This window comes from Periplaneta americana, chromosome 4 (genome assembly GCF_040183065.1).
Source record: "Periplaneta americana isolate PAMFEO1 chromosome 4, P.americana_PAMFEO1_priV1, whole genome shotgun sequence".
NCBI classification, from domain to species: Eukaryota; Metazoa; Arthropoda; class Insecta; order Blattodea; family Blattidae; genus Periplaneta; species Periplaneta americana.
The window spans coordinates 117,478,407-117,498,681 of record NC_091120.1 but is presented as its reverse complement, the minus strand read 5'-3'; the positions used below and the strand labels follow the sequence as shown (position 1 = coordinate 117,498,681).

At 34.6% G+C, this 20,275-nt stretch overlaps 1 protein-coding gene across 4 annotated transcripts in view; it reads left to right on the top strand.

Moving 5' to 3' along the window:
* Smg5 (Smg5 nonsense mediated mRNA decay factor) overlaps positions 1–20,275 on the top strand; it is a 535,039-nt gene that overhangs the window by 129,096 nt on the left and 385,668 nt on the right. For 3 of the 4 annotated variants that reach the window (XM_069823860.1, XM_069823859.1, XM_069823862.1), the window contains exon 8: positions 12,668–13,087. The exons of the other annotated variant lie outside the window; for it this stretch is intronic. In XM_069823860.1, coding sequence (XP_069679961.1) covers positions 12,668–13,087 — 420 coding nt within the window. The remainder of the gene's footprint in view (positions 1–12,667; positions 13,088–20,275) is intronic. 4 annotated transcript variants of the gene reach the window in all.

The window sequence follows — 20,275 nt, the reverse complement described above, 5'->3', positions numbered from 1 at the left end:
GACTCTAAATTATTTTTGAAGTTATGACTGTTTTATTTAACTCAACGCTTCAAATATTTTGTCCGTATTCCCATCATTCATTCACTGTAGAGTCGAATACTAGTGATAACGCTAGTCATATATTATAGATGACAATTATAAATTATTATTCTGGTCTATATAGTTGTTTCAATCTTATATAATAAGCTTCTGCAAGTACAGTAGGGACTTGATCATCCGAACACTCGGTAAACCAAAGGACTCAGTAATCCGAACAGGCTCGAGAGACTCCTTCCTTCCACCCTATCACCTATTATATACTTATCCAAACATGCAAACAGCTTAGCGAACTGTTGATCATTTGATACTAAAATCCTGGAAAAATTTTTCTCCAGAGTTGGTGTCAGATAACAACATCTCCAGTTTCCAGGATAATGAGGTTAGTCTCAGCCAACAACAATATCATCGAAATGATAGCCGTCCAAATCTTGGATTTAAAATATCGGCATCCTAATCAATTCAAATGAACAAAAAATAAAATGTAAATTAATGTTAAAAATATACATAATGAAATTTTAAAAAAGAATATTCTGCGACAAGATTTGGTAGCTATCAAAACGATAAAAATTTATTGAAAATAAATAATACACATTGAATATTATAAAGCTGAATAGAGATGGTGATTGATGTTCAGTGAAGATTTTAAAATGGTTGATGCAATTGTCTGAAGAGTCTTATCAGGAGCCTTTAATTTTCTGAGGATCACCAATGTAAATTTTGGAATTGTTCCTCGCGCACCAAACATAAGTCCAATGACATTCCAATCTTGAATACTATATTTATGACTGAGATCATCACAGCATGGAAGATAAATAGCGCGTTTCTCTTCATGTACCTGCTTTGGTTGATCTTCATTAATTTCGAACCTTACAGTGGGGTCAAGAATGAGACCAGTTTTTTATCTCGGTCAATTATTATGATGTCAGCACTCCATGTAGATCCTTCCATAGAAAGACATTGAACTTCCTCATATACTTCGTATTCACCATGTTCCCTTAATCTGTTAGCAATTATTGAGCGAACTTTGTTATGTCTGTCAATTCGCAGTAATTCGCCCTGAGGGCAGAAACCTAGCATGTGGGATGCTCATTGCATCTCCTGCAATGGGTATTGCTAAGGCTTCTACCGGGGAGAGATCTAACTGTGATGACATTGGTGCTCGTTTTAATGGCCTCGGTCCATTGGCCACAAGATAGACCTTTCTTATTGCTAATCCAGGTGTTACCTTTTTTCCAGTGAGAGTAGAATGTAATTCCTTTACCTTTCCCACGTAATGCACTTCACTGATTATAAGAAATGACACGAAGTTGTTTACGGATGTTACGTGGATTAATGGTTCCAATATCGTTGACATTAATTGGTAAGTGGTGAAGACTGTCAGTAATTTCGGCTTGAAGGTTCCTAGTTTGATTAATATAAGGGTTGTCTTCTTTAACTAATAAATCTGCAAACATTAAGATGTTGGAGAAAAGCTTCCCACTGTGCTTTAAAAATTCCAAGTCCTCTCAAATTTCAAGGTGCATATAGCATTGCATCCGGTACATCTGTCGGTAAGCCAACGATTTCCTTGACAGAACTACAGATAAGTTTATCAATATCATTAAGGAATTTTAATTTAAGATCCTTTAACAGTGCACATTGAAATGGATAGATAAGTTGAGGCCAAATATATTGATTTAAAATGTTTAGTTTTTGATCAGGAATGAGCAAAGGTGATGACACTAGGTGGTTACTTAAGTTGAGACAAGACAACAAAGACCATCACTGAAGATGAGGCTCAAGAGTGGGCATCTGGAGTCTGTGATGATGCGATGCAGCAACAAGAAATTTTTACTGATGAGAAAATTGTGCAAGCTGTCAACAACAAGGAGGCTGAGAAGAAAGAAGACAATGATGACATGAACCTCACTACGAAAATGTCTGCTTCGGAAGCAATGAAAACTTTGAACATAGTTCTTCAATGATCTGAAGAAAACAGCAAAGACAGTTGTGAAATTATATTGCTGCGATGTACGCGAGATTGTGCATTCAATCAAAAGTTGGATAGCAAGCAGTTTTAAAAAAATTACTGACTTTTTTGGTAAATAGGAACAGTATGTAATAAGGAAGCTTTTGGCATGTTTTGTGTTACATATACATATTTTATATACACACGCAGTAATCTGAATGATTCGCTAATATGAATGACTCTTTTCCCCAATCTGTTCAAATGATCAAGTCCTGTCCCTTTCCACTAGACTGCAAGAAGTTGTTTTCAATAGAGATCACTTGTGTTCATGTTGAGTGGACACCAGAAACAGCCCTTTGCAGGATAACATAATTTTCCTAAAATGTTTTCAAGAAATATAAAATTCTGAATAATGCACATTCAAATTGCAAAGATGTAATATTAATGTGGGGGGGGGGGGGAAGAACAGTCATTGCAGGGGATCGAACATAACATTTTTTTTGGCAGACTAAAATGCTACCATGCAGCTATCAAGGAAATATGGAATGCATGAATATAACGTTGAAGTTTGATGTGTTGTTTTCTAATGGCAGACTGCTGAATTTTGAGCCATTAATCTTCTGGCTTCCCAATATAGCTTGGTCAAATTTCCTGGAAACTGCAAATGGATAAGTGTTGAAGTTTGTTGGCATATACCAGTAATAGTATTATCTGTAGTACTCATAGATATCTATTTTTCAGTCAGCAAACATTTACACATGTAAATATAGTTTCTATATCTTGATTTTGATGCATGTTCTTGTATATCACAACATCAGGATTAGTTTTAATTGTGCTTTGTACGTATGTTGAATTTATGCTTACAACTGTACCATTTGGCACTCAAATTAAAAAAACAAGGCCGGCCAGTTTATGCTTCAATGGCTATATATAGTCTGAATAAAAATCAGGCAATGTTCTTCATGATTCTTTGCATATCAAATGGAACAGTTCCCCTAAGAGAAATTCATTATTATGTACAGAATTATTTATACTTTTATTATTCGGTTGAGAAGCTTTTATCATCTAGTTTGCTGTCAAAAAATCTGAAAGTTCGAATTTATAAAACAGTTATATTACCGGTTGTTCTGTATGGTTGTGAAACTTGGACTCTCACTCTGAGAGAGGAACATAGGTTAAGGGTGTTTGAGAATAAGGTGCTTAGGAAAATATTTGGGGCTAAGCGGAATGAAGTTACAGGAGAATGGAGAAAGTTACACAGTGCAGAACTGCACGCATTGTATTCTTCACCTGACATAATTAGGAACATTAAATCCAGACGTTTGAGATGGGCAGGGCATGTAGCATGTATGGGCGAATCAAGAAATGCATATAGAGTGTTAGTTGGGAGACCGGAGGGAAAAAGACCTTTGGGGAGGCCGAGACGTAGATGGGAGGATAATATTAAAATGGATTTGAGGGAGGTGGGATATGATGATAGAGACTGGATTAATCTTGCACAGGATAGGGACTGATGGCGGGCTTATGTGAGGGAGGCAATGAACCTTCGGGTTCCTTAAAAGCCATTTGTATATATGTATATATGTATGTATGTATTATTTATACTTTTAATTTCATTTTTAGTCTTAATTTTTAATTACTTGTTAATTGTAGCTGTATCAACTGCTTTGTTATCTAATTTTTTTATTTTTATTTTTTTTAATTTCTGATAATGGGATAAAATTGTGGTGGAATAAGTCAAAATGCGCTTAATGGAAACTTTTTTTTTTTTCTTTTCCACAATACTTAACAGCTACCTCCATTGTGTTATTCAGAGTGACAATTAGTGCTCTTTATTTTTTTCTTCATAGTTCTTCAACAAATTCATAATTATTGTCTTTTCACTGGTGTGAAGCACAATATTAAGCTCTTGTCAGTTCCTCAGACTTCCTAAGAAATTTTAATGTACTGTTTTATTCTTTTTGCTTTGTCTATTGGGAAGAAGCATATATTGTGACATTAAAAGTCAAGTATTGTCCGACCGACTGGTTATGTTGCATCTTGGTTTCCCCCACCTGTTTATGCTGGCCCCTCTGTAAAGGCTAGTGACTGAGCTGTTAGAATTTTTCCTGAAAATACTTCGCAATATATAATTTCTTTCTTTCACGTGTTAAAACTAGGTTACCTTGTTGACTAGTTTCAGCCTGTTGTAGGCTATCCTCAGAACTGAGTGGTCCTGGTTTTCACGCCTTCTGATTGTGCTTTCTGTGTGGGTGTGTTTATGTAGTGTAATGTGGAGTCAAAAAGTGTGTGTGTTCTGAAATTGAATTGTGTGTTGAGGATTTCATGGGGATGTGTTTTTGTGTGTGTGTATATTTCGTATTGTTCTACTGTGTATAGTTTCTGGTTTTTTGGTTGAATATGTAGAATTTCAATGTCTGTATTTATGTTGCTGTAGGTATGATTCAAAGACATTGTAGTTATATATCTAGACACACAATTGGCGCTGGTGTCGTGTACAAATTTGAAACCTCTCGCGCAGGTTCGCGCGGCACCATGTTTGGGGAGCTCAAATGATTGTTTCTATAAAGCATTCGGAGTTTAGAAAATACCATTCAGTATATAGGCGTTTTCTTAGTGGATTTCCTCCTTCACTGTAATATAACTAAACTTATTTACGTATTTTCTAACGTAGCCTATAATATAAAATAACAGAAGTAAATCTAAATAATGTAACTAAGCATTACTTTAAATATAAACGCCTTATATTGCTCATAAATAGACTTATTAGTTTATTTCTGTTTCCTATGATCGAATACATGGAATATTTTTACTTATGTTATTTTATATACGTTAGAAAATACGTAAATAATTTATTTAAATTATATCACAAAGAGAGGGATGTCCGCTAAAAATGTCTATATGCCCAAAATGTCTATATAAAAATGTCTACTGCAGACATTGATTGCAATTCCCTCATTCTTACATTATTCTCAATGACACAATATTGTCAAAATGTGATTCTGTTCATTGCTGGGTTAGTTGTTAAATCATTTAGAAAAATATGGTGTAACAAATCTAAAGACTCAATTTATGGTACGTAGCCTACCAGCAGTAATTAAAATCTCTTTTATTTTTTAACGAAAGAATAATGGGAGTCTTGTCATATCATCATCTGAGATTATAGACATATACCGCTTAAGTGAAAGAGCGATTATACAGATGTTGACAGTTTAATGGCATATTACCACTCATTCTTACACCGTGTGAAAACAATGTGCTCTAGAAGTAGAACATTTGTACAATTTTTCTACACTGTCTTATAGGAACATATTTTAGAAAATGGATCCCAGATTCCTCCCGAGAATCATATTTCAATCTTGTTAAACTGATCATAAAGTACATAAAGATCTACTGACGTAGCTCAGTGGGCTAAGGACTGTTGGTCCGGAGTCGCGCTCGGTCGCAGGTTCGATTCCCGCTGATTTCCTGGTTGGGTTTTTTCTTATATCCCCAACCGTAAGGTGAATGTCAAGTAATCTATGGCGAATCCTTGGCCTCGTCTCGCCAAATATCAACTCGCGATCATCAATACCATCGATGTTAAATAATGTAGTAGTTAATAGAGTGTCATTAAATAACCAAATAAAAGAAAGTACTACATAAAGAGCAGATGTTAGCACACAGCTTAAGGTTACCAGTATAACACAACTTTACATAAAAATGTTGTAAGACAATATTTAACGGAGTTAATAATAATAATAATAATAATAATAATAATAATAATAATAATAATAATAATAATAATAAATCATTAGGCAAGATGTTCTGTACACTAGGCCTGAGTTCTATTATATGACTAATTCATGCATGTGACGTTTATTTCATACTACAGCTCTGATAATAAGCTATTGCATGGTATACCTACTTATAATTCTAACTAAAACATTAGGTACGCATTTCTATATTACAGGTGTAGGCCTATATTATGTGATATGGAAGCGAATAAATAATATTAATTGTTCATTTCTCGTCCACATCAAAGCAAACGTGTTTACAATATCGGCCTAATGTAACGTTTTACACAGACAGTGTTTTGTTGATAATAGTTAATACCGTCAGATGGGGCTACTTTGATAGATTTAACTTACATTTTTTTATGGATACAGTTTAATTGTTTAGTATTTTAACATATAAAAAATATGTAGATATCAGATTGTCTTTACCTTGCTGTCCTATTTCTAAGAAAATAAATGTGTTGATTTGTACCCGTGAAAAAAAATAAAGACCATACTATCAAAGCTAAACTGTGATGGGGGCTACTTTGATATACCATTATTTAAAGCGAGATTTCCGTAGTAACCCGAAGATGACATAATAGAGTCAAACTAAAATTGTGAGATTGGCTATTGTAGAGGTAAATCAGGGCAAATTAAGCAAATGAAATTATATTTAAAGGACATTTCAAATACCACATTAATATTTCATTTGCAAGAAAAGTACAAAGGCTCATTGTACATCATAATAGACATAGAAAATTATATAAATTGTTGAAATCAAATTTGTTCTATCAAAACATTACCAATCTCATAAATAATTAATCTAGACTACAAACTAAATCAACTTTTCATAAAAATAATGGAAACAAAACTAGAATTTACTTGAATTCAAGAACAATAGGGAAGACATAAATCATGGAATTGTCAGTTACTTCTGCGACTGAAGAAGGTAAAATTTTGATGATGTGTTGCATTGAAATAGTAGAAATGTCCTGTCAATTGGCTTAAATTTTGTTTCACTCTCATCAGGTCTTTTGAGACCATGAATCACTATCCCATTTGATGCCATGTCCACAATTTCAAAGATATGTGTGAAGATTTTCTTATCTTTACTATAAAGAAATTTAGCAAAGATGAAATTTCCTGTTTTTGGGTTTTCTGATTCTATTTCATATGTTAGCATCTTCTGGAATTTTGGAACCTGAAACTTTGATCTGCCTATTTATACAAATCACCTGAGGCTATTCGTCATCACTGCTGCCTTTGTTGTTTGAAGTAGACGCAGTAACCATACTCTTCCCTCATTCAACATTGAGTCGTCTCTTTTTTCTCATCATAGAGCCAGCTGTACTAGAATTCCCAAATCAGTATTCTTGAAGAAATGCCATGAATAAACTCTCAACCTGTTGTTCAACAACTTCTACAGGCTCCGGAATTTTTTGAGGACTTCTTTCTTATTGCAAGGTCAAATACCCGTAGAAAAGGAACTGTTTTTATCAAAATGTGTTTTATTTCAGACTGTTCTGTATCTCCGGGAAATGATTGTTTATTAATCGAGGATTTTCTCTTTCCACTCCATCAAAATATGTCTCCAGGCTCCTCTGAAGAATCTGAAAAATTGTTGTACTGACGAGAACCTGGTTCCTTTTTATAATCTAGCACCATAGTAGCTCTGGACGGACAGCGATAACATCTAAAACAATATAAATGTAAATTTAAATGTTTGACTAGATTATCAATTTAGCCCCATCCTCTCTTTCAAAGTTACCCCATGACTCTTCAACGTAACTGGTGTGCATACTGCAACATTCAAGTGAACGACAAGCAGCACTTTAAATGCCAAAGAACTACTTTATTTGAAGATAGAATTGAATATTCATTTATAAGTATGCTTACCTGTGTAGCTTCAAAGTTTTGCAGATATCAGAAATCCTCATTCACTTTATAAACCACAAAATATTTAATTTCTCCTCTACAACATGTAGTATTTATATAGCATCGTCGCTATCTCATAACTAGTTTAACAGAGCTGCCAACATGAGATCCAAAGTTGGCCACATTCTGATATCTTTCGCGCGAATTCGATTTTAGTAATTGATCGAAGTGGTTATCAAAGTAGCCCCCAATATCAAAGTAACCCCTAATGACAGTACTAATAATTTTCTTTTCATCTGAACTATTACTACCATATGCATTTGTATTTCTGTTCGCTCTATATGTTGTCAAATAACTATACAACATCTTTAGTTATGGTATCAAATTGCTACAGTTTTCTTTCGTTTCATGTCAAACTAATGGTAACTAAGCTTGATTATGTCTTTAACGTGGTCGCTTTAAATGTTAATAGAATTTTTTTCATTTATCCATTCAGATTGATTTATAAGAGACACCAAAAATATATATTAAACATTCAGCATTGTATAGTGCAGCCGTCTGCTAGCCAGCGCTTCTCCCAAAACATGGCAGTGGACGCAAGCTTCAATTTGTCCCTACTCTAACTTCTGCGCAGCCTCGGCTGTAGGGGCTCGGTATGATTAGCATTTGTGATGTGTTACAAAGAACACATTACAGCCATAACAGAATCACAGAACAATGCCACATACGCAGAACACATCACAAATGCTAACCAAATCTACAGCAACATAAATACAGACATGGGAATTCTACATATTCAACCAAAAAACCAGAAACTAAACACACTAGAACAATACGAAATATGTTGTTGTGTTGTTGTTTTCTAATGCCAGGCATTTGACAATAAAGTCATTTGACCTCTTGCACTCCAATATTTTTCAAATATATTGTGACCTTAATTCAAAACAATAATGTTACTTTTATTGACAACAATAATGGCTTTCAATTTCTGAATTTAAAACACTCCCGTCAACAATGGGTATTTCACTCTACACAGAAACACAGTATTCGTTATTGCACTCCACAGACGACAATGACAATTCACTTGGATTATTAACAACAATGTACTCCTAATCTCAACTAATGTTCACAAAGCACTATTTACAAAACAAAACTGTCAGTTCTCAGTTCACAGTGCGTTTGCCTTGGCTAGTTCTTCTAGTTCATTCACTCAAGTTCACAGTATATCGCACCCAAGACTTCCAGAGACAGTCCACTCCACTCGAACTCAAGACTTCTGGATATGCCGCACTCGCCTGGTCGCTGCCACAGTTGCGGTCCTCCTCAAGTCGAACCCAGGTGTCAAAGGCTGGCTTCCTTGCTTGTTCACTGCTGCTTCACAAGACTGAAACTGAACTCTCGAAGGCTGCTCACTTTTATTTGTTAGGTAACACTTCGCGAGCCTTCGATTTCTGGACATTTCTGTTTCTGGACGATTCTCGGTCCCCCCATCACTCTGACTCCAGACGTTTCCTTTACGTCCGTCGCAGTCGGTTTTCTCCCCCTCACCCTTCGCCACACACCGCGCCCTAGTGCTGGCCTTCCTCTCTCCCCGCACACAGCTGCCAGCATCTCGCAGCTTTCTCTCTTCTCTCCTCGCGCCTGCCTTCTCGTGCTCCCTCCCTTCTGCCAGACGCGTGTTCGACTCCAGACGTGGCTTCACAATATTATCATGGTCAGCCAATGAAGCACAGATTTTGAGGTGTTCCGAATCCATTGCTTGGTTTGAGTTGCACAATGGGCAGTTAGCGGACTGATATATTCCAATTCTATGCAGGTGTTTGGCCAAACATTCATGGCCTGTTGCCAATCTAAATGCAGCTACAGACGATTTTCGTGGTAAATCGGGAATTAACTGTGAATTATGATGCAGAGAGTTCCATTTTTTCCCTTGAGAATATGTTATCAAATTTTGTTTGTTGAAGTCTAAGTATGTAGATTTAATAAATCTTTTCACAGAGTAATACGTAGATTTAGTAACAGGTCTGTAAGTAGCAGTGCTGCCCTTCTTTGCTAAAGCATCCGCATTCTCGTTTCCCAGGATTCCACAATGGGATGGTATCCATTGGAATACAATTCTTTTATTGAGTGATATTAATTGAGAGAGCATTTTAGTTATTTCTGCTGTTTGAGATGAAAGTGTGTGTTTAGAGACTATTGATAGAATAGCTGCTTTGGAGTCTGACAATATAACTGCATTCTTATATTTATTGATGTGGCATAGAAGATTCCTGAGACTTTCACTTATTGCAATGATTTCTCCAGTTTTGTGGAGTGTACCTAATATTAATTGTCTCTAAAGACAATTGTTTTATTATTTCAGTTTTTATTTCTGATTTCAGTATTTCTTCTGTTAAATTTAGATTGTACTCTATATTTAATAGAGTTAAAGGGTTTGGTTTAATTTGTAAGTTTTCTTTTAAATTCGGGATATTGATTTTCTGTTTTAATTCTTGAACCATGGATATGAAACTTTTTTTTAGTTTTTACTCTACAGAGAGGACTGCATGAATGCCAATTGTTTCCTGGTAATCTGATAAGTTTTTCATATTGAATCAGTGCTTTTTCTTCTATTGTCATTTTGATGCTGTTAATATTAGTGAGGAATCTCATAGAATCTATTGGAGTTGTTTTTATTCCACCAGTAATGAGCCTGAGAGCTTGGTTTTGAACATATTCTGTTTAGTTTATGAAAAGTGAAGTAATTAAAATTTTTCCGCAGTATGTCAGCAATGGCTGTATAAACATTTTGTATGTAGTGTTCAAAGTACTTCTAGAGCATCCCCATTTCTTTCCTGCTAGTCTTTTTAGAAGGGAGAATCTTTTACGAGCTTTTTCAGAAATGTATTTCAAATGGTTGCTCCATGTTAACTTACTATCGAAAATAACTCCAAGATATTTGGATTCATAAGTCCTAGGAAGGTGTTGGCCATTGTATTGGATATTGAATTTTCTTTCTTTTTTACCAAGTGAAAATATTTGGTAGTTACTTTTGCTTAAATTGAGTGTCATCAAATTTGATGTATTCCATTCATGTAGTTGATTTAGAGCTTTAAGAGCAGAATTTTGAATTTTGTCTCTATGTCAGTAAGATCCGGAAGTTCACAAAACTATTTCATCTACAAATAGTGCTGTTTTCATGTTTGATTCCTCTAATAGGGAGGGTAAGTCATTTATATAAATATTGAATAAAGTTGTGCTGAGGACAGTGCCCTGAGGTAGACCTCAATATGTTTGTCTGTAACTAGAAAGTGAGTTATTGAATTTAATAGCAATGAATCTTTGACTAAGGAATTCTGATATCCATCTGAACATATTGCTGGAGATACCTAATTTCTGGAGTTTTAGTAATAATTTATTTCTCCAAACAGAGTCATATGCTAACTGAAAGTCAATAAATATTGCCAAGGTATCTTCTTTCTTGTTAAAACTGTCTTTTCTTTCTTGGCTTGTTCATTGGTAGAGTGTAGTTGTCGAAAGCCGGCTTGTCTTGGTGATAAAAGATTTTGGGATTCTAAATACCAATTTAATCTGTTGGAGATCATTGACTTCATAGTTTTTGCTATCATACTTAATAGTGCTGTGGGTCGATAACTACTAACATCATGAGCAGGTTTCCCTTTTTTGTGAATTGGTACAATGATTGCTTTTTTCCAAGCTGCAGGAATTGAGGTGTTCCCTGATAAATTGAAAATGGATGAAAGTACAGACTTGGCTTTTTCCCCCAGATGTTTAAAAAATTCGGAATGAATGTTGTCGGGGCCAGGAGAGTTCTTGGTTTTTAAATTTTGTATAGCTATAGTTAATTCTTTGGAAGTAAAATTTTGATGAAATATGTCAGGTTTTGTAATATTACTACTGTAGTAATATTTTTTTAATTATTTTTATGTAATTCTCTTTTGATAAATTTGTCAGTTTTTTTTGGTATTGGGATGTAATCTGTGAGAGTTTGAATAGTGTTTATTAAATGCGTTAGCTATATCTCTACTATCTGTTATTGTTTAACAATACGAAATATACAGGCACACAAAAACACATTCCCATGAAGTCTTCAACACACAACTCAATTTCAGAACACACACACTTTTTGATTCCACATTACACTACATAAACACACTCCCACAGAAAGCACAATCAGAAGGCACAAAAACCAGGACCACCCAATTCTGAGGATAGCCTACAACAGGCTGAAACTAGTCAACAACGTAATTTAGTTTTAACACATGAAAGAAATAAATTATATATTCCGAATAGTGTTAAAAGTTGTGTAATCAAGATATATGAAAATATTTGCTGTACAGAATTAGAAATCTACGTAATATTATACAACCTCTTGAAATACTTTGTGCTTCGTTAAGTAAGCGTCATGTGATTTCCTCCTTTTTGACGACCAGCGACATAACCACTAGGTTGGACAGTAGTGTTGCATGGTTTGGCTTTACTCCGTTGCACATGTGATGAAAAAGTTGTAGTAAGCTGTATAAAAGATACACTATTGTTTTGGGTTAGACTTTCTTCTTACTTTTACAAAGATTGAGGAGGATTATGGAAATGTAAATCAACCAATTGATTTCAATTGAAAAAATTCTCATAAAGTAAAAATCTTAATTTTAGATATATTTAATATTCATGTTTTATTTTTCTATATGCGGATTTATTTATTTTGTATTCTTTTTAATTTATTCTATTTATTAACGTGCTTCCCAACAGTATTTTATCAACACACATTCCACTATGTTATTTTTTGGCAAAAATGAAGACACTTTCATGTTTCATAAATTCCCTAACTTGCACATTTTTCTCAAATATAGGTTGTTGAGGGTGTAGCAACACTGTAAATATCCTTTATTGATGCTCCTTTCTGGAGTATTATAGTCTAGTGATGCTGTTTTTGACATTGCAGCTTTACTATGACATCTGAGAAATTAATACAATAAATGCTCTTAAGTGTCCTTATTGCAAAATGCGTACAAAACTTTTCTTTGATATTTTGTTATCTTTTTTTCAGGTTCTTCACAACTAACAGCTGTAGTTGCCTTCACATTAGCTATGTTTTCACAACTAGTCCAGCAAGTAATCCATCATGTACAAGATTCAGTTTTTAACATGTCCTTTACATCTTTTGCTTCACCTCCAACCACAACTTATTCACTGGAACTTAACTCTACTCAGTCAGCAGGAGAAAGCAATAGTAATGTTCCTTTACCCACTCATACTCTGAACAACGGTGAACCCTCAGGTCAATCCTGTGCTACTCAGGATACTGTGGCTATTGTAAATGGATGTAGTTCAGCAGGAAAAAATAATAGTCAAGAAGCAAAAGCTGTTACCAAGAAAAAGAAGTCTAAACATTTACAGAGACTTAGAGGACGAAGACGTAGAAGAAGAAGACGACAAAACAGTTCTGAAGATTCTGATTTGAGTGATGGTAATTTTTATCTTTTATTTTCATTATATGTGTTAGAATCAATTTCATGGACTATGATTACTACTTTGAATACTGAAGACTAGTAGAGGCAGGTTTTGTGTATTTGCCGTCAAAATAATCTCCACCAGCTGTGATGCATTTTTCTGTTTCTAGCATTGTTACAATTACTAGAACCAATCCTGAAAGATTTTTTAATGCTGAAGAATAGCCTGTGTTTGAAGTCATTCATTATGTGGTGAAGAACCCACGTGAAACGTTCATTACTTATACACATACACTACTCTACAGACTATGGATTCTTCTCCATACACTTGTTTGAGCATTTTCAGAATTTGTTATGATTTGTATAATTTTTGGAACCTTTTATATTTTTAAATACTTCACATAAACTAATGTTGCCCACATGACCACTTGTCGTCTTTGTCCTCATCATCTCATCATTCATTGTTGTTTTTGCCACCACCGCCACCGCTGCCGCCACCATTAGGCTGTTCCATCTCCTTGATTTACAGTTGATCACGCCATCTTTTACATGGTCATTCAACATTTCTTCTGACAGCTGAATTGTAGTAACATTCTATATGGGATACATTCTCATACCAGCTTTGTTGATAGAGTGTATTGTGTCAGTAATATTAATCTTAATTTCTTCTCATCAAGGGCATGGTGTCCATGTAACCAGTACTGGTAATACTAAACAAAATACAATCATTGAAGTTTTTATTATCTCTAATGTGATATGATGATATGGTTTACTCCTGCACTAATCATGCTAGTCCTGCTGGCCCTTCATATTTCTGTATTCGGACCAGCAGTCCCGTTCTTACACTATTTACAACTTTTACACTACCAAACTTTTAGTGACCAATGCATATTCATCACTTTCTTTGTTTATCCTAATTATCATCACAGCTGCTGACATACTTCGTTCATGAACAATTCCAAGTCTTGGTGTTAAAGCAGATGCAAATTCAACAAAAATCCTCTTATTAACAACTCTAATAAGAGGTATATTAATTTCAATTTCATCCACTATGTCCTGCATGTCCATTCACTACACTTGTTATTCACTATATTTCTACATTTATTATCTAACCCTTCTTACATTTTAATCCTATCTTATTCTATTTCCTAGTCATAACACTTCATAACAATTTCCTGTACTATTTCTGCAGTCCCTATTTATTACATGATTCTGTTATTAACTCGTCCTTATATCACTCTTGTACTATATAATACATAATAATCTTAGTTACACTCTATTATTGCCTTTACATGTGTCTATATTACCTCTTCATCCCTACTTATACCTATCTAGGCTAAACCTTACTTTTTGCTCATCTACTCTTACCATCTTTACAGTACATACAACTCTTTGCCCACTATTTAAATAAAATAATCATGAACTACTCTTGATATTTAATCACTACTCATCTACATTTCACTAGACACTTCTTAACTAATCCTTCATTCCACTAACACACCATTTTCTTAGATTATAAGATGGCTTGTCCTTGCTAATCCCTGTTCGATATTCACTATCTGCTCTATTTACCTTATCTGTACTTCCTCTTCTTATCGCTAACCCTTTTTTTTTTCCCCCTGTCGTCTTTCTGTGCTCCTTAACCTATGCCAGCTGTTGACTGACGTTACTTTTTTCCCTCTTGCTGACACCATAAATGCCTCTGTTATCGCTCTCACACTCTTGACACACTTTACTCATACCGTGACCTTGTGGTGACATCACTACCAACTTTCTCCATGAGTCTATACCACTTCTCCCCCCTCTACTTCTTACAGTCTTACGGCCTTCCCTTTCTTTCCTCCTGTAGTCAGCAAATATCCCAGGGTCTCTGTACTCCTGCCTGCTGCTTGATGGGAATTTATTTTTATTTATAATAATTCATTAACATTATTTTAATGAGCCCACCATTAGTTAAAAAATTAATATAATATTAAACAAAATACAATCATTGCAGTTTTCATTACTCTAATATTTCATTAACATTATTTTATTGAGCCCGCTGTTAGTTAAAAAAGAATATAATACAAAAAAACAGTTCTCTGATTGAGGTTCTGACATATGTATATCTATTATCAAGCAGTACACTCACTTGGCGGTATGTGTCAGAGGAAGAACAATAATTGTTTGTGTACATCTCAGTCTGATTAGCATAATATGTTACTAGACAGCGATGTATGCAGTGGAGAAGGAAAGGAATGGCCACACTATCCCATTAACTCTTGGCTTAGTTGTCTCGCGAGTAATGCCTTATTGATGTCACGAGGTTTCAACCTGTCTTCAGACAGTTGAGTACACAACAACAAAAGAACAGAATTTTTGCTGGCTGCTGTTCAATAGACTATGCAACGTCAATGGCGAAAATTGTTACTGGCAAGGGACAGTGTAACAGGCAAATCAGTAGAAGACATTGACTACTGCAGACAATGCGACCAAAGGCAAACAATAGCAGAGTTAATGTAATGCCTACTAAGGTGTCCTGTCACCGCTTGACTTGACAGTAAAAGTGCGAGTGGAGCATAGACCAGGTTACATTTAGATCTAAATGTAACTCCTAGTCAATGGCCCTGTTAGCATGCTGTTACATTATGAGCTTGCCTGTAGAGAAAATATTATAATTTAAAATCAAACCATCTTGTGGATGTGATCTACATTTTAATGTATCAGATAATTCTAAAGGAATGCATGGAAATGGGAATTATCAGCTGAGAGAAACTAGCAAAAGACAAAACAAAGTGGAATGCTCCATAATGTCCTTTGATTGATTTATTGATTGATTGATTGGATTACCTTCGGTTATGTGGATGTACAAGATTGTCCAAACTTTTCTGTTGGTGAGCCGTGTCTTCTGTTTTCACCTAAAAAAATGCATGGACAAAAAAATAGCATTGAGAATGTGGACAGTTTTAGAATTGTTCGCGACGTTACGAAATTTCGAAGCAGCATATTCCAGCAACATGTTCCTTGGCTAGATTTGGCAAGGCTAGAATGGATTTTTCATTAAGCAAAGCATTTAAAAATTCAGTCAAACAATAGTATTGTGAAAAAGAAAAATATACTTCATATAATGCCTAATGGGTCATTTCATATAAATTTTGAAGTTTGGTAAGGCACATTTCCAATATTTTTTATTTTGTGGTGTATGTTTACCCATATAATGAATACCCTAATAAATAATATGACACTCATATCATTTATATCACAATCTCAAAGAGCATTTAAAATCTGAGACCTAAAGTTTATAAAGTCTATGAAAAAAAAAAAAAAACATTCTAGGAGTATTGGTTATGTTTAGGAAACAAATGAAATACTATAATGAAGGTACAAAAATAATGGTGTCATTACATTTGATTTGTTTATGATTAATGTTATCTTTAGTTGTGAAAATAATTACAAAAAAAAAAATGTTTCTGAATACAGCACTTATTTTTGTTTTATTTTTATTCTGTATGAAAATCTTTATGATTTTGGAGTATGTTTCAAGTTTCATTGCGGAATCTTAAAAAATGCGGATCCTATAAACAGAAGTATTTGGCGCATAAGGGCTAATATTGCTTGAAATGTGGAGACACGTCAAGGTCGCATGTGGAGTGACAGAAACACCACGTGATAAGAGATATTACACACTGGTGCGATGTCAGTTTGGGGAGTGATTTGATTAACCAGCACCATGATAAAAATTAACATTCAGTTTGGTTTTGTTCTTTAAAGTTTCAACATGCCCAAAGTGAAGGAAAGTGGGTGGAACAAATTGTGATGTTTTAATGCTTTCGGATTGGAAAGACATACTTATAGTGTTGGTAAGAGAAAAGTGACTGTATAGAGTATTCGGACCTTAAATTGCAGTACAGCACTTATGGAGTGCCTTGTTGCGACGTCAACTGCAGAAGAGTGCGCGGAAGAGTGGCTTAAGCGGAACGTCGCAACTATAATTGCGCGCAAGAGTGACTTACGCGAAACGTCATAACTACACATTAAATATCTAAAAATTAAAGTTAAATCCAGACTGACATTTACTCAAGATTCATCTGTGTAAATTATAGGTTTATTTTGTGCCCTTAAACGTTTTATCTCCCGCAAGTATATGTGCCTCCAAGTAATAATTTCATTGGTTTCGATGAAAGCAGCTTTATTGCCTCTTCTTAGGTACCTTAAGTCCATGTCATGCAAGAAATGATACAACGTAGTTCTGGAAAATTGTGGCAAAGAATTGTCTTCACTTACCTTTGTCAGAATTACGTTCAATGTCGGAGGTATGTTTGCAAATAAAAGAGAATGAACCACTCGACGTACCCCAGTCTGCACAATATATTTAATTTGTCTCGTGATTTTCTTCTGTCCTTCCTTTTTTTTGTTTTTTTCTTGGAGAGAGTTCGCAAAGGACCCTGTTTTAGTTCCTTCCTTATAGCATATATTGTTCACTCAGAATAACCTGTCGCATTAGCAGTTTCTCTAACCGAGCTACTCACATTCATTGTTTTTAAAAAATAGTCCAGGACGTTCATAACAATGCTGCGTTCCTTCCCCCTAAGCTTACCTATGGAATGTTTCTTCGTAATTTGAGAATCCATTTTACACTCTGATATCTTATAGGCCTATATCTTATTTTATCTTGCACAAGTTTTATTTTAAGAAACTCCAAGCACACGCGCACATGCAAACGCACACACATGCACACACACATATAAAATTACTCTCCTCACTTGTATATAATTGGATATATTACACTATAAAAGTTACTAATGATCGTCAATGCACGTGATCGTCTCAAGATTAAAATGTATAACTCCGTGATTACCAAATGTGTATGTTATACGATAGCTGCAACCTTGAGCTAACACAGCATGTCAGAACGAAACAGAACAGATATCCACCCTTTCCCAAATCATCCTAGAACTAAATGAATATAGACTTCAAAGGACATTTCTCCCACTTTGACCCCTTGCACCAGTCAAGACCAAAAAAGTTTTTTGCTGGCTGAATTTTTCGTGTTTTTTTATAAAAATTTCTGGCTATGACTGAAAAGAAAGAGACCTTCTGCATTTTCTTATCATACAAATCTAGATTTAAACTTACGTACATGAAGAGTGAATGTTTATTTACCAAGAGTAAAAATGAAAAGTTTCTAACGGATTTAATAGGCCTGAGGGATTTATGACGTGATATGTTTTGTGTGAAAGATTTTGCATGTGGGGTAAATTTTCATTATATTGACATTTTAACCCTTAATTACTACGTAAGACATTTTTCATTAATGCCAACAGATGCAGCTTCAAATTCTGTACTTAACTATATATTCCCGTGTTTTTATCAATTACCGGTACTATATGTTTTATGGAAATGTGGCAACCTCATTTGATTAGAAAAGGATAGAGCTTATGGTGAAATTCATGAGAAGAAAAATCAGGCATCGAAATAGTAAAATAGGATTTTCACTGTTTGCATCTTTGCGACCAAAAAATCGCATATTGCCAGGAGCACCGGGAATACACAATGTTTGTGTTTGCATAATATGTGAAAATATAAAATTAATGTTTATGAGCCTTCAAAACAAAAATGACAACTCGTTACCAGAATAGTGATTGGATACGAAGAATATTGTGCAGTGACCCCTAGTGATTGGATACAAAGAATGATGTGCAGTGACCCCTCACCAAATTGTTACATGAATAAATGTGAAGCGTGTTCTGAAAATATAAGTGTATCAGAAATATTAACGTCATTATTAGAAGAAAATTTAATCAAAGAAATTACTGTATACAAGAAATGGACTACTATAACAGAGCTCAAATGACTTTGGTTAAAACTTCACCAGACAATTTTGTCCATAACTTTATGATCAGTCTTAAAAATTCAAATCACACAACTTTGTTGCAAAGGCCCAATCAAACTATTTAAATTATTTAAAAAATCCGATAAAAAAGGGAGAGTTCATTGTCATTGGCGATTACTTTGAAAATTACAGTTTTATAATTCAGGATGCCATTCAGGGCTGTCATTGGAGCAATTATCAAACAACAGTTTTGTTATTTACTATAAAACGAAAATGATTTAAATAGCATTTGCTTCGCAGTAATTTTGAAATATTTGGTACATGACACTGCAGCAGTGCATCTCTTCCAAAAGAAGTTGATATCACACTTAAAACAGATATTCACACATGTTAATAAAATATACTACTTCAGTGACGGAGCTGCAGGGCAGGAAAAAAACCAGGAACAATTTTACAAACATACTTCACCATGAAGGGCATTTTCAAGTGCCAGCAGATTTTTTTTTTTTTGGCGACAAACCACGGCAATGGCCCTTGTGATGGTGTGGGTGAGACACTAAAGAGGTTAGTGGCATGTGTGAGTCTCCAGGAAACTTTGATAAATATTCCTTTTGAAGTGTACAAATGGGCGAATGCTAATGTTTCAGGAATTAATTTCTGTTACATGACCAGCAAAGAACATGATATTGAAGCAGAATTCCTAAACTCTAAATGATTCTTTGGTTTAAGGACAGTTCCTGGTACATGAAACACTCATTGTGTTGTGCTCATTAATGGAAAAATAACCATCAAGACATTCTCAAGTTCATCAGAGATACCTAGAGAAATGGAAATCCATTGCAAGACACTTGCTGCATGCAGGTGCAAACAGGTTTCCAGCAGTACGTGCAGCAGTGAAAGGGGGGAGGTTAGATCATGCCAGACTGCTTTCCAGTGAGTTGTTTTAAATTTTTTTTCAGCTTCATGTTAAACACTCCGTCCTGAAGCTTTGACAGGTTCAAGATGGCATGATATATAATTATTTTGAATAAAATCATTAAAATTGGTATGCTGCATTTTATATTACCGTGCTAAAAAATGTTTTATTAATTTTCTTTGGCAACAATTTTTCAAATTCCACCAAAATTAAGTACATTTGTATATCCTCCTATTTAAAAATATAATAGATGTGTAGATGTTATTCTGCCGGTGTGTAGTATAAAATATTAAGCATAATCATGTAAGCAGGAGCCTCCATATTTCAACCTCTGTAACAGGGAAACTACTGCACTTGAAGATACCATATTGCATGTGGTTTGCATATACCATATTCAGATCAAAATATATAAAAATTAACAAACTTTGGATTATTAATGTTTTCGACCCACTGTTTTGCATGGAATAACTCTAATAA